We start from the raw sequence: 13,708 nt of genomic DNA, 5'->3' as shown, positions 1-13,708 counted from the left end.
TATCTTGGATACAGCTGACTGTGAACAGCCCACATCTTTAGCAACCATGCGTGAAGAGTTACCTTCTTCAAGAAGTTTCACAATCCTCTCTTTTGTTTCAAGAGACATTTCTCTTGTTGGAGCCATGGTTCTTGCCACTCTAATTCGTCCAGCAGCCCTCCAAGGTGTCATGACTGCAGGTGTTTTTAACTGCAGACTAACGTGCAGATCTAATCTGAGGCAGGTGTCCATTTAGGGAAAGGAAATTGACTGGGTGTGTCCTTATTTTCTACCTTCAATTTGAGTGATTCCATACTTTTTTCCTCAGAATTGAGTGATTCCATATTTTTTTCCCTGTGGTTGGTCAATAAAAGTAACATTCACTGACTTCCACAATGTTTTTTCTTCATTTCTTTGAGTGTTCCTGAAAGCCAACAAGTTGCACTTTGGAATGACCTTATTTTTGTATCATGTTTTTGATCAGAGTTTATTTTACAGAATGAAATGTCTGAAGGAGTGCTCATCCAAGACTGGTGATTCCATACTTTTTGCCAGGGGTTGTATGTATGTGCATGAAGAACATGTGTGAATTACATGAAAGCCTCTTATGTGCAATATCTTTAATTTTTAGAATGCTTATGGATGCACATACACACACCCCGCCCCCCCCCCCCCCCCCCCCGACCCCCCCAGAGTCTGTTATGGCTAGACCTGGGTCAAGGCTCCTGGGTGGGGCCTCCTGACCCTTCCTGACAGCTGGTTGTTCTGTTCATGTCTTCACTCTCCAGTGGCCACAGAACAACCTTTCTGTCACAAGTGTCTTCTTTCAAAGCTGTTGGCTTGGTATTGTGTATGTAGTATGTATGTATGTAGGGATGCAACAAGTATTTGGCAACCCTGAAAGTGCTTTTTTGGCCATTTTCATAAAAATATATAGATTAAAATGTTCAGTTTGTAATGAATATTTTTGTACTTTTGGAATTGCATTTAGGCTATTTAATTCATGCACTTGTAAAACAAAGTGGCCAATTAATTAATTTGGTGTTTGGTATTTGGACAAAAAACGTTGAATTCAATGTAAATGTTGCATGCAATGTATATACAGCTCTGGAAAAAATTAAGAGACAACTTCAGTTTCTAAATCACTTTCTCTGATTTAGCTATTTATAGGTATGTTTGAGTAAAATGAACATTTGGAACATTCCAAATAAAAATATTGTCATCTAGAGCATTTATTTGCAGAAAATGAGAAATGGCTGAAATAGCAAAAAGATGCAAAGGACAAAAGTTCATATTCATAAAGTTTTAGAGTCCAGAAATCAATATTTGGTGGAATAACCCTGGTTTTTAATCACAGTTTTTATGCATCTTGGCATCTTGGCTCCTCCACCAGTCTTACACACTGCTTTTGGATAACTTTATGCCACTCCTGGTGCAAAAATTCAAGCAGTTCAACTTGGTTTGATGGCTTGTGATCATCCATCTTACTCTTGATTATATTCCAGAGGTTTTCAATTTGATAAAATGAAAGAAACTCATAATTTTAAATGGTCTCTTATTTTTTTCTAGAGCTGTTTATACATTGATGCACTCAAATCAAGGTTTTTTTTTCACTGATTTAAATACCAAATGATGATACTCTATATCTGCAGCCATGGAGCTTTATAAGTGATGCGTGTATTATCTATGTTCACTGCAGGCTCTCAAGATTTATCACTAGCATCACAGCAGGTGTCAAACTGCCACAGTTACACTGGCATCAGCTGGATTTAACATGACTGAGCTATCTCACTGCATCCTGTTTGTGTGTGTGTGTGTGTGTGTTTGGTTTGAATGTGTAAAGACAATGGTAGAGCAGGTATTTTTTTCTCGGATTCAGCTTCTAAATGGGAGTATCTGTGTTGTTCCATCATAAAGCAGCGTAATTAAAGCATGCATGTTCTTATTGATCTTCTCTGCAGGCTTTAAAGACTTATCACCAGTATCACACCGAGTGTCTTGCTGCTGAGGGCAAGCTGAAAGAAGCCACGAGACTGGAGGAAAGACAAACCGGCAAGTCATCCGACCTCGGCCTCGGCCAATCAGCAGGGCAGAGGCGCAGCTCGGTGAAGAAGATAGAGAGGCTGATGGAAAAGGTAGCGCTGACAGTGTTCTTCAAATGGCAACTTGTGGTTTTTCTGCTTTTTGTCTGTATATGGCACAGGAAAGCGTAAGAGCACTTATCGGTAACCCACTATTTCCTGTGTCTCTGCATGTGTGTATTTTTATGTGTGTGTGTATTTGTGTTTTATGCAGCGGCAAGGGAAAGTACAAGAGACTCAGCTAAAGTGTACCAAAGCTCGGAACGACTACCTGCTCAACCTCGCAGCAGCCAACGCCGCCATGAATAAGTACTATCTGGAGGACATATGCACTCTGATTGATGTGAGCGCCTTTAAATACATCCAACACAAAACCCAGTCTGTCTAACTCCTTGTTTGACACAGATGTTTTGGTTCCCTATTCTGACCAATAATAGCTCAGTTCCTCTGGTACTCTGTGGTCATAAGTCATGCTTCCATGTTGTGTGCGGTAAATATCTAGGAGTGTCCATGGTTTCTTGTTTAGCATCCGTTTTTGAGAATTCACTGGAATCACATCAGTGCTTTCACTCAGTTATATTAAAACGGAAGTAAACTAAGTGTTTAAAGCAATAGCTCTCTGACAAAATGACACAACACCACCCATCACACTGCAGAAACGTGTACTGTGGTCAGATGAGTCCTTATACCTGGTCTTTTTTGAATGAGGGGTTCAATATCAGCTGTAGGCCAAAGACAAAAAGGTCAATCCAGACTGTTTCAGTAACAAATGCCATGGTACGGGATATGAGAAAGTGTTAATCACTATCTGGACGTCACACTTCTGCTCAGCGATAAAACCCTTGCATCTGGACTGTTTTTGAAGAATAACAGAAAGAACAGTGAGATTTTTTTACTTTCTGTCACGACATCGTGTTCAGTAGCTCCTCCATTTCCACTCGCTGTTGTGTTTACATGGATCTCCGTGGAAACGCACACCCAAAGTGTAATTATGGTGCGTGGCAGTGGACAAATAGCTATTTAATTAAACAGAAGGTGACGAAACCTTACAACCACAGAGTTCAGTGAAAAACAGTAGGTAATTCAGCCTGTAATTTTTTTTAGAGGACGTCTGAGAAAAACACATACATGGTCAATTTGGATGAGAATAAAATCACAGAGGACCCCCCCCCCCCATTAGAGACAAAATTACCCCATCCGGATAGGGCTTTAGTACTTTTTTTTGTAATGGCATAAAAGTTTGTTGAGATTGAGCAACACGTGCTGCCTTAAAGATGACATCTTTTCCATGACGTCCATGCTTTTTTTTGCAACATTGCAAAACCACATGCTGCAAAAATTAGATAGAATATGGAGTGAAGGATTTTGAAAAAAAGTGTGACAAACAGGCCTTCAAGCTAACTTTTTCACAATTGTCCAAATACTATTTTTACCACTTAATTTTGTATTTATTTTTGTCTTTTTCTACAGCCATAATGTAATCAGTAGTTTGGACTTTCTTAACTACGTGTCACTCTTATTCTGTTACCAGCAAGTTGATTGGCTCTGTGTTGAAAGGTGTGACTTTATCCATGAACAGATATTTCAAGCACTGGGAAAGCTTCCAGTCATATTTGAACCAGCAAGCAGTCACCTTAAAAACAACTTATCACACACAGATTCTCCATCCTGAGAGCTTCACGAAAAATATTCTCTCCCGTGTTCTGTTTTTACCGTCCTCGGGACGGTGGGAGCATGTTAATATGGAACCCTAGACCTTAACATGTGTTTGCTGGAAGAGTGGTACACAAAAGCACCTAAAACATGCTACCACTTTGTATCATCAGTGCTAAAATGTATTTTAAGTCATAAAATGCAGAAATTGTTTAGTATATTAATAAATTAAATAAATGAATTTGACCAGATAAAACATTAAAGAAGATTAAAGAAGGTTTGTAGATATGTGAGGCTTAAAAATGATTTTAAAAAGAACAATAAAATAAGTTACGAGTGGAGGAACTGCAAGCTTGGCCAAATCAGGCTGTCCTAGTCTTAGACTGTATAGCTTGCCAGTTTGTATCATGCACAGTGCAGGCCTGTATCAGTAAATATATACGTGCCACAAACTGTGAAGAAAAACTGTGAATGAACACAAACAGACTTGCTGATGTGGTTTCCAACACTGTTTGCCAATCTGTGAAATATATATAAGGGTATGTGACACATCTACAGTAGTTGCAGCCTTTTATAGGTGTAAGTAAAAGTCACTACAGTGTCAGCGGGTGTGATAATTTGGGCATTTAGTTTCCATGATGCTAACTGCAAATACTTGTTACAGACCTACATTATCTATGAAGCATCACTGCTAAAATCACAAACTCTGGACACAAAATACAACTTGCTTTATCTGCTATTTCTTGAGGGGAAGAATTATGACATTTATAATAATGATAATCAGTTGTTCTATAATTATTGGGTATGTCTCCAGTATGAAAACTGACCTTAATCATTAAAAGAATAAATAGCATTAATATGTTCATCTATAGTACATCTAATGATACAGTTCTCCTGCTTTATTATTTTAGTCTTTTTCACAGTTCTCCTTCTTATTTGGTTTATCTTGTGTCTCTTTGATGCTGTTTCTAGTGCACAGACCTCGGCTACCATCTGTCTGTGTCGAGAGTCATGCGCGGCTACCTGTCCAACAGGAACCGGGCTCAGCAGAACCTGAAGAACGGCCTGCAGCAGCTGGACGCTTCAGTTAATGGTCTGGACCAGAGTCAGGACCGTGACGCTCTGCTGCAGGCCCATAATACAGCATTCTGCCTGCCTTTCCGATTCCAGCACCAGGCACACGAAGGTGACCAGGTAATGTTCACAACTGACTCAGAACCTAGAGAGCATTCTGGAAAATCAGGATTTGTTGTGAAAACTTGAATTATTAAATATAGAGTTTACATTATTTCCTATTTGAACTCTTTGGTATTTTAATCAATGCTTAGTTGTTTTGTTTTAAGTAATTCAATAAAATAGACTCCTTAATAAGCTTAACAAACTTTAATAAGCTACCGTATTTTTCCACTGTAAGTCGCATCGGATTATAAGGCGCACTATCAATAAACGTCTATTTTCTGGTCTATTTTTATACATAAGGTGCACCAGATTATATTGCGCATTTTATGCAACACTAGTAACTAGTAGTAAGGACAGGGGTGTCACCTTGTTTTCTTTCTAATTCAGCTTTAAAACTAAGCTAAGGTAAGTAAACAAAACTGTAATTTTTTAAAATAATATTTCAGACAAGTCAGTCAAGTCAAATGATGGCTGGATGTTAATCTACACAAATTTCTCTTTTGAAAACTGTTTATTTGGATGAGTAAATCGCTTCCGTTTATTTACAGTACGCTTAGATTTTTACAGATTTCCACTAAAGCTGGAGCATTAGCATTAGCATTAGCGGCTAATCGCTGCCTTTAGTAAAAGCACCTTTACATCCATGTGGTTTATGCTTAAGTTATGATTTTTAATAGAATCTCTTTCTAGCTCTTCTCTTATTGAACAGGCGTTTGGATTAATCCTGCTTTGTAAAAAAAAAAAATATATATATATATACTTGTCATTGGAGTTCCACCATTGCCTCTGTAAAATTTGCGTTAATGAGGTACATGATTTTATTTTGTTGGTCAGGTTTTGTCAGTAATGTGTGTGTGTGTGTGTGTGTGTTTGTGTGTGTGTGGCAGGTATGCGAGGTGAGTGCAGACTGTCAGGTGAGGTATGAGATGGAGACAAGATTCCAGCAGCTGCAGTCCAGGCTGGCCTCCGTTACCCTGGAAACAGAGGAGGTACATGCAAAACTGCCTCAACACCTCTTCTTTCTCAGAAAACACCATATATTCGGTATAGAGTCGGTAAAGAGAATATACACTCCTCATCAAAAAATTGTTGCATTCGGAAGGAAGAGTCGTGTTGCTGTGCTTTTCGGAAGGAAGATAAAGGTTACCAGGGAAATTTAGACTGATATGGGCAACTCTTGGTTATATATTTTTGAGCTTCACATAAAGGAGCAGTGTGTAATGCATGTGTAACACAAAATGCCAAACAACTTGGCATGGAGTGTAGAGGTTCCTAATGACATCCTACAACAATCCATCCTGTGCAACTCGAATACATAACAAGATGAGCATTGTCCTGTTGGAAAAGCCACTGGTTACAGGACTTCATTAACATAACGTTGGGCTGTCAAAGTGCCACCAACAAGGAAAAGTGGGACATTGCATAACAGAATTGAATGGCTACCCACCTAGTTTCTTTATCGTTATTTGGTTAAATAATACACATACCAGTGATCCCACACTGGACTGCCAACAATTATTAATTACATGCAGTCATCTATAAAAGAACATGTCATAATCAATATATTTCAACATAAAAAATAGTACAAAACAATATTACTCAACATTTGGTTACCACCATTACCTTTAGCGTAGTATTCAAAGAAAAGGCCATGAATACCTATATTAACTTGCCTCAATTTCACCTAATCACTACATATCACTAATAAATAGAATTTTAGCCAAATATAACATTAATAAACACAATTTTTTGCACAGCCCCTTACACAATCCACTTACTTTATCATATCCCAGGTGCACACTAGGGCTGCATGATATTGATAAAAATTTACCAGCACTCAAAACCTGAGGAAAACAGCAAAATAACAATAATCGGTCCTTTAATCAGGCATTTAAATGGCTTTTTAAAATAAGAGGTAAATAAGAGCATTTTTCTGAGATTAAAAGCGTGAAATCAGCTGTAACTGGAAATGTCTGCGCAAAACTGTTCTGAACTGAGGTGCACAGCTTTTGACACAAGCATGTATACAACCATCCTTATGCTCCCCCTCCCCCTCGCGCTTCTCAGGCAGCAGCAGCCTGTCACTTACACAGACACAGAGACAGCACTGTGTATCTACATCTTGATATTGCAACATGACATGTTTGATTTAATTACCTTAGGTGACATTGCATGTCCTGCAATGTGACTACTGTTTATGAGCACATCGCGATGACTATACTTAAATGATATATCTCGCAGCCCTAGTTCACACAACCGGCAATAACCTCATAAGCATTCTAGCAGAGCTAATGCTAGCAGAGCTAATGCTAGTGCACCTACACAATGAACAATTAAAAGCCCACTAAGCTCCCCCTAAATTATTTCCTTTATAAATGCTACTTTAATGAGAAATGAAACAATATATTTGAACTAAAATACATTTGCAGTCAGTGGGCATTAAGTTGTTATATATCTGTCCTTGAGAAAGCACTCAGTAGTGCATACAAACAGCGGCTGTGATATTCATCCCACATTCATCCCCTCTCATTATTTTATTACTCATAGGTCAGTAAAACCCTCAAGGCAACCCACACTGCTCTACTGGATAATATCTGTGATGACGACTGTAACCCCACACCTGACATCTCAGCCACCCTATCGCTGGAGAGCACAGGTGATGGCCCCGGCACCAAGCAAAGCCTGGCCAAGCGCAGAGCCAATCAGCAGGAGACTGAGATCTATTACTTTACTGTAAGCACTTTTACTGACTGATTAATCTATAGCATGTTAACATAAGCATACATAAGCTGTTGTTCTCACAATACAAATACACTGACATAACAAAGGTCATGGTGAAAATACATTGATGCATATTGATGAACTAATCTGAAGGTGGGTGTTCAGCTGCTTTGATTTTTACATAAATAATCATTGCAATCTTTATTAAGGTTAAAGCTGCCGGTCATGATTAGCATGTTACAGTGCACTGTGCTGTACACTGTGGGTAGTATGAATATGCTTTCTATGACATATTTATATATATATATTTATATTATATATATGTACACACTTGAAACTGTGGATTGAGGAATGTTAAATGTTCCATCTTTCTGACATTCAGTGTTATTATACCTTAATCTTTCACATCACCTTGCCAACTTCACTCACAGATAACACCTCACAACTTATAGAAGTGTGTGTTTGTGTGTGTTTTCAATTCAGGCCCTGAGATAGCAAATAATACATTTACATTTACAATCTGCTGCCCCATGACATTTGGTATATCAGTGTATGTATTATAAAAGATATTTAAAGGAATTTGCAAAGCGCATTTCTTTGATATCAGATAAAGCTAACTTTGTTGAGTTTTATTCTTTCAGAAAGTGAAAGAGTACATGATCGGCAGCTCCCTCATCTCCAAACTCCAGGCCAAACATGACCTGTTAAAGGAAGCCATACAGAAAGGTAATAATCAAATATTTTTTTCCTACCAGGAGCCAATATGTTTAATAATGGTGTGAAAATCAAGAATCTGTTTCAGTTCTGTAACGAATGTAGCCTTAAATAGCCCACACTCACACAGAGTACTGGCACGTTTTCAGCTGTTGTAGGTCTTCTCGTAAAGGATGCCAGTGCTCTGTTGAAGTAGAATGTTGAGTATTTTAAGCTGCTAAGTGTTTAAGACCATTTCAAGGGAAGATCTTCAGTTGAATATAGCTCATTTAAAGCTATTAAAATATTACATTAGTGGTATGGGAAAAGAAAAATTGGCATTGTGCCCAATCTGATCTAATCTGATAAAAATTCATTGATTTATTTTGATGAACTGATCTGAGGGTGGGTACTAAACATTTAAACATCTAAAATTGTAATAAAAAGTTGAAAAAGCATAAAAATAACTAAGCTAACACATTAACAATCTCAAAGCCCACTGGTTTGTCCAAACATTTTTTACACTTTATGAATAGGTCAGTTTGCTATTATTGTGTTGTTATTGTATGGTGTTATTAAACTGGAATTTTAAGGGGTAAATGCCCATTGTTTTGTTTTTATTGTATGTAATCTTGTCTTAGCAGTTTCCCCATTTGTATATTCAATTTAATATTATTTTTCTTAAATAAATTATTATTTTATTTAAACAATGTAGTTTTAAAAATGTTACATTTCATGATTTATTTAATGTTTTTTTTTTGCTCACACAGAGTTAATTTTTTATGAACACATTTTTGAAACTTAACACGTACAGTATGGCTGTTGAGTCCAATATGAGTCCAAAACAGATTAAATGTGATATTGCAAACATATTTCAATCAGATCTTGCTTTTTTTTTTTTTTTTAGCTTTGCTGTTGCGGACCAACCAATGAGCAAAAAAGCTTATATGACAAAAAAAAACACTCATTATACAAATGCAGAGGTTACAGAAAAATGTGAAAGAGTTGACAGACTTAATAAAAATAGCAGAAACAGGCCAGACTTTGGTATAAAGGTAACAAAATGAAAATATGATTCAAAGCATTCTCGGTATGAATAGGCCTTCAGTGAGGATGCATATAAGAACCTGCACAATGATTAGGACATTATTTGCAAGGTCTTATACCAATGGCCAAATTGTAAATGGGCAGTGGTGGGTTCTAGCAGAAATGGATGGGCATTATTTTCCAGTGTGTACAACGTCTTTCATCCAAGACAGCTTGATGTAAAAAGTTCCCATATTCATCATATATGACCAGCTTAAGTGACCCACATTAGTCCAAATTGTTGTTTTTTATTATTTAACAGACCAGAGATTGGGATTCCCTTTGCACCTTCTCTTTAAATATATATATATATAACTGTATCTAATAACTGTAACTAATATCTCTCATTCTCTGTTTATCTCCTGCAGCTGAGTCCATCGACAGCGATCCCTCAAGGTACAGCTCCCCATCCATCTGTCTCTTTGTCTGTCCTCTGTCTGTGTGAAATTCACACACGGGTGTGTTGACAAACTTGGCCACGGCCCAGACAACATCTGCTCACGTTTTCCTATTGGGGTTTAGTGTATGTTTAACGTGTCTGGAGCCAAAGCCACTGCTGAGCTGGATGTAGAGTTTCACTCTATGTCTCAGTAAAGCAAAGCAGAAGTGATGACATGAAATCAGAAAGCTGTAAATCCTGTTGTGTGGGGTATTTGATTTCATGAGGAAGCCAAATCTATAATTGCAGTACTGTATAATAATAATTATTCAATGGAGGATAAAGGAAGCAGCACACCTCTGTGCAAATCACAGTGCAGTAAGTTAATGTTGCAAGTGTGTACGTGTGTGTGTGTGTGTATGTATGTTTGTATGTGTGATGTGTGAGTTTTAGGAGATAGTGTTTGCATGTTTTGCATGTGTGTACTGATGCCATAGTGTCACAGTGGAGTGCCGGTGTATGTATTTCCCAGAATGCAGCCTGGTAGGGCAGTGCGTGTGCGGAAAGCCAGGCCTTGCTCCCAGTACAACCACAAACTCTTCACTGGAGACATGATCTCCTTCATCCAGGTACAGCCCCTGTGGTCCACGCAGCCTTCAGCAATGCGTTCCTGTGCTCTTATAACGTTCCTCCTTCCTTCAGCTTCCATGCTGCTGAAAATATATCCTGGCAAATGAAAGCATCTTTTTATGGGAAACACACCTAGCCAATACTTCTCGTTATGAGATTCTTGTAAAAGATATGAGGTTTTTCTAGCCAGCTTTACTCAATTCACAAGTTATCATACTGCACTGGCAGATATTTTCACTTCCCATTTTAAGGAAAAAGCTGTTTTTATAAGTTTCAGAGAAGTATATAAACTTTACTAGAAGTTTTACAAGTTTGACATTCAGTGCCCTAATTCATATGGTCCATAGATGGGAATTTTATGTAAAAAATGACTGTTTTTGGACTAAAATCTACCACCTCAGTGGTCTAAAGTGCCAACATTTTTCTTTAATTCAAGTAGCTTACCAAAAATTTAATTCAGCATTTAGGTGCATCTACATGCACAGTTATAATCAGATTACTGCAGTTATCTGATTATTCATTCAGTTATATACACAGCATTCTCTGATTTCAGATGAATTTGAAACCATATTAATCTGATAACTGAAATCTGATTAAAATATTAGATAAAGAGGTCTGCATTTTATCTCAATAATCGTATTTCTCAGTCCATATATATTTAGTGTATTCCTAGATTTCTCAGTATGTGCATACTTGAAAACAGACCCTGGCAGTGGTTTAACCCTGGTAAAAAGCAAGCAGCATTTAACATTTATGCAACTCACAGAAATTCAGACATTTCCCATTATTTGATTACACAAGTTTAATATATTGATAACAAACTGCAGTATTTGGATTATGAATTGCATGTAAATGGATTAAAGTAATTGGACAGTTCAATTATGAGCAGTTTTTGGGCAGCTATAATATATTCCCTCATTATTTGTAAAAATTGGAGAGATAAAAGGTGTGGGGTGAAGCCAAATGTTTCATTTAAATTTGCTATCCATTCATGAGAGCTCTCAGTTTGCAGTCCAAAAAGGTGACAATGCAGATAAATGAGGCAGCCATCATTATGCTAAAACATCAAAACAAACCAAACCAAAAGAGCAGAAATTAACATTTGGTACATTCTTATTTTCACATAATGTATGTATTAGTATCATACAGCTCTGAAAAAAAAGAAAGACCACTTAAAATTATGAGTTTCTTTGATTTTACCAAATTGAAAACCTCTGGAATATAATCAAGAGGAAGATGGATTACACATGAATTTTTGCACCAGGAGTGGCATAAAGTTATCCAAAAGCAGTGTGTACAACTGGTGGAGGAGAACATGCCAAGATGCATGAAAACTGTGATTAAAAACCAGGGTTATTCCACCAAATATTGATTTCTAAACTCTTAAAACTTTATAAATATGAACTTGTTTTCTTTGCATTACTTGAGGTCTGAAAGCTCTGCATTTTTTTTTTTATATTTCAACCATTTGTCATTTTCTGCAAATAAATGCTCTAAATCACAATAATTGTATTTGAAATTTGGGAGAAATGTTGTCTGTAGTTTATAGAATAAAACAACAATGTTCATTTTACTCAAACATAAACCTATAAATAGCAAAATCAGAGAAACTGATTCAGAAACTGAAGTGGTCTCTTAATTTCAGAGCTGTATATGAAAACATGGTATTCTATCCACCACTAGTTATCATTGTTAAAAAAATAAAATTGTACAATGGCCATTTCAATCATTTGCCCGGTAGTGTATCATCATCAGTTTAATACAGGGTTAGTCAAAAGTCTCAGGACACCCTTTCGTTTGATTTTTCTTTTGTTTCTGAAATAAAAGGGATGGGACATTTCCCAGCAAGTAAGAAGTGAGATAGGGACCCTGTCTTTTAGGCTACGTCCAGACTGTGACCGCTATTTTAAAAACTGCCATATTTAGTTTCCAAAATAAAATGGAGTCTTAGAAATGATAACAACACACTACCCAGCACTTACTAGTAATGGATCAATTTGATGAGGCTAAATATAATATGTGTTTCCTACATTAAGATGCTTTAACTCGCCAAGATATCAATTCTTGCAGTGCATTATATCTGATTTCTCGCCATCGCCTCTCTCTCCAGCAGCGCCGCCATTGCTTCAAGATGCTTGTATGTGTGTGTGTTTGTGTATGTGTGTGTGGCTAAAGGGCTCTGGTGTTTGACTTGGCTTTTGCTGCTATTAACATTCCATTTGCTCCACAGTACCCAGCCCTGTCTGCTTCACTAGAGTGACATGCATTTGGACTGGAGTACTGCTGTGTCTTCACACAGAAAATACGACTCATCTCTTTGATATTAAATCAGTTAACGCACCTTATTTAATTCAAGATGAGTGTGTGCATGAGTGTGTGCAGACATTTTTGTACCATTTTATTTTCGTTTGCATATTCAAAAGTGTTTTCCACATTAAAAAACATGTTTCCCTGTCTGCACATTTGCAGTAATCTATGCTAAAACAGTTCCCGCTGAGCTGCTGGGCTTTATATTTGCATGACTGCATTCTTGCATAAACGATCAGAAGCGATATGTCATGCTATATTTGCTCCATGAGACCATTCCATTCAGCACGGCTGCTGTTTTTGAGACAAGCTGATACAAACATGCCTTTTGTCCTCCTCTGTTTGATTCTGTGTAACCGAAATATGTGTGTGTGTGTGTGTGTGTGTGTGTGTGATGAAGAGAGAGAGGAAGAAAAAGAAAGATTAGGTGTGTTGGTGCGAGTGTGTGTATTTGTACTTGTGTATGTGTGTGTGTCTTAAGATGACCTCTCATGACTAATCAGCCTGTTCCTTGTGCTGCTCTGTGGAGAAATGTGGCTCCACTGTGCCATCATTACTGCCACAGTTACGCAACTCAGTGTCCTTATTCATACCGCATCCATCCCTCCTCTGTGCCACGGTGTTATTACAGCACCCTGTGATTCTGAACTTGCCTCTTCTCCCTTACAAAACATGCTACCTTGCCTGATAACAGTGTTTTTAGCATGCTAATAACAATACATGCTAACTTACCTGATAACTGCAGGGTTCATACACTTTCTAACCAATAAATTTCCATAATATTTTCATGACATACAATCTTTAAAACATCAGTACAGGCATTTTGTAGTTCAGGTCATTGTGTTTATGTCTTATATTTGTCTGAAAGAGACCAGGCAGAATTAGATGAGCATTTTTCTCTGTCTGAGCGAATTTATTATAGTTGAAGCAAAAAAAAATCAGTTAAATTAGGATCCACACAGACAGCTAGCTAATGCAAAGTGACCTGATGAATTTATCC

The 13,708-nt window shown here is 37.4% G+C and overlaps 1 protein-coding gene across 5 annotated transcripts in view; it reads left to right on the top strand.

Annotated features, from left to right (window-relative positions):
* The window catches only part of arhgap4b (Rho GTPase activating protein 4b), a 51,623-nt gene that overhangs the window by 19,902 nt on the left and 18,013 nt on the right, over positions 1 to 13,708 (top strand). For 4 of the 5 annotated variants that reach the window (XM_007249942.4, XM_007249936.4, XM_049462711.1 and 1 more), the window contains 8 exons: positions 1,941 to 2,114; positions 2,275 to 2,403; positions 4,686 to 4,907; positions 5,780 to 5,881; positions 7,440 to 7,625; positions 8,255 to 8,339; positions 9,761 to 9,788; positions 10,304 to 10,400. In XM_007249942.4, coding sequence (XP_007250004.2) covers positions 1,941 to 2,114; positions 2,275 to 2,403; positions 4,686 to 4,907; positions 5,780 to 5,881; positions 7,440 to 7,625; positions 8,255 to 8,339; positions 9,761 to 9,788; positions 10,304 to 10,400 — 1,023 coding nt within the window. The remainder of the gene's footprint in view (positions 1 to 1,940; positions 2,115 to 2,274; positions 2,404 to 4,685; positions 4,908 to 5,779; positions 5,882 to 7,439; positions 7,626 to 8,254; positions 8,340 to 9,760; positions 9,789 to 10,303; positions 10,401 to 13,708) is intronic. The other variant, XM_007249943.4, reaches the window with a different exon arrangement.

This window comes from Astyanax mexicanus, chromosome 13, assembly GCF_023375975.1.
Source record: "Astyanax mexicanus isolate ESR-SI-001 chromosome 13, AstMex3_surface, whole genome shotgun sequence".
In the NCBI taxonomy this organism is placed as follows: domain Eukaryota; kingdom Metazoa; phylum Chordata; class Actinopteri; order Characiformes; family Acestrorhamphidae; genus Astyanax; species Astyanax mexicanus.
This window is presented reverse-complemented; position numbering and strand designations above follow the sequence as displayed.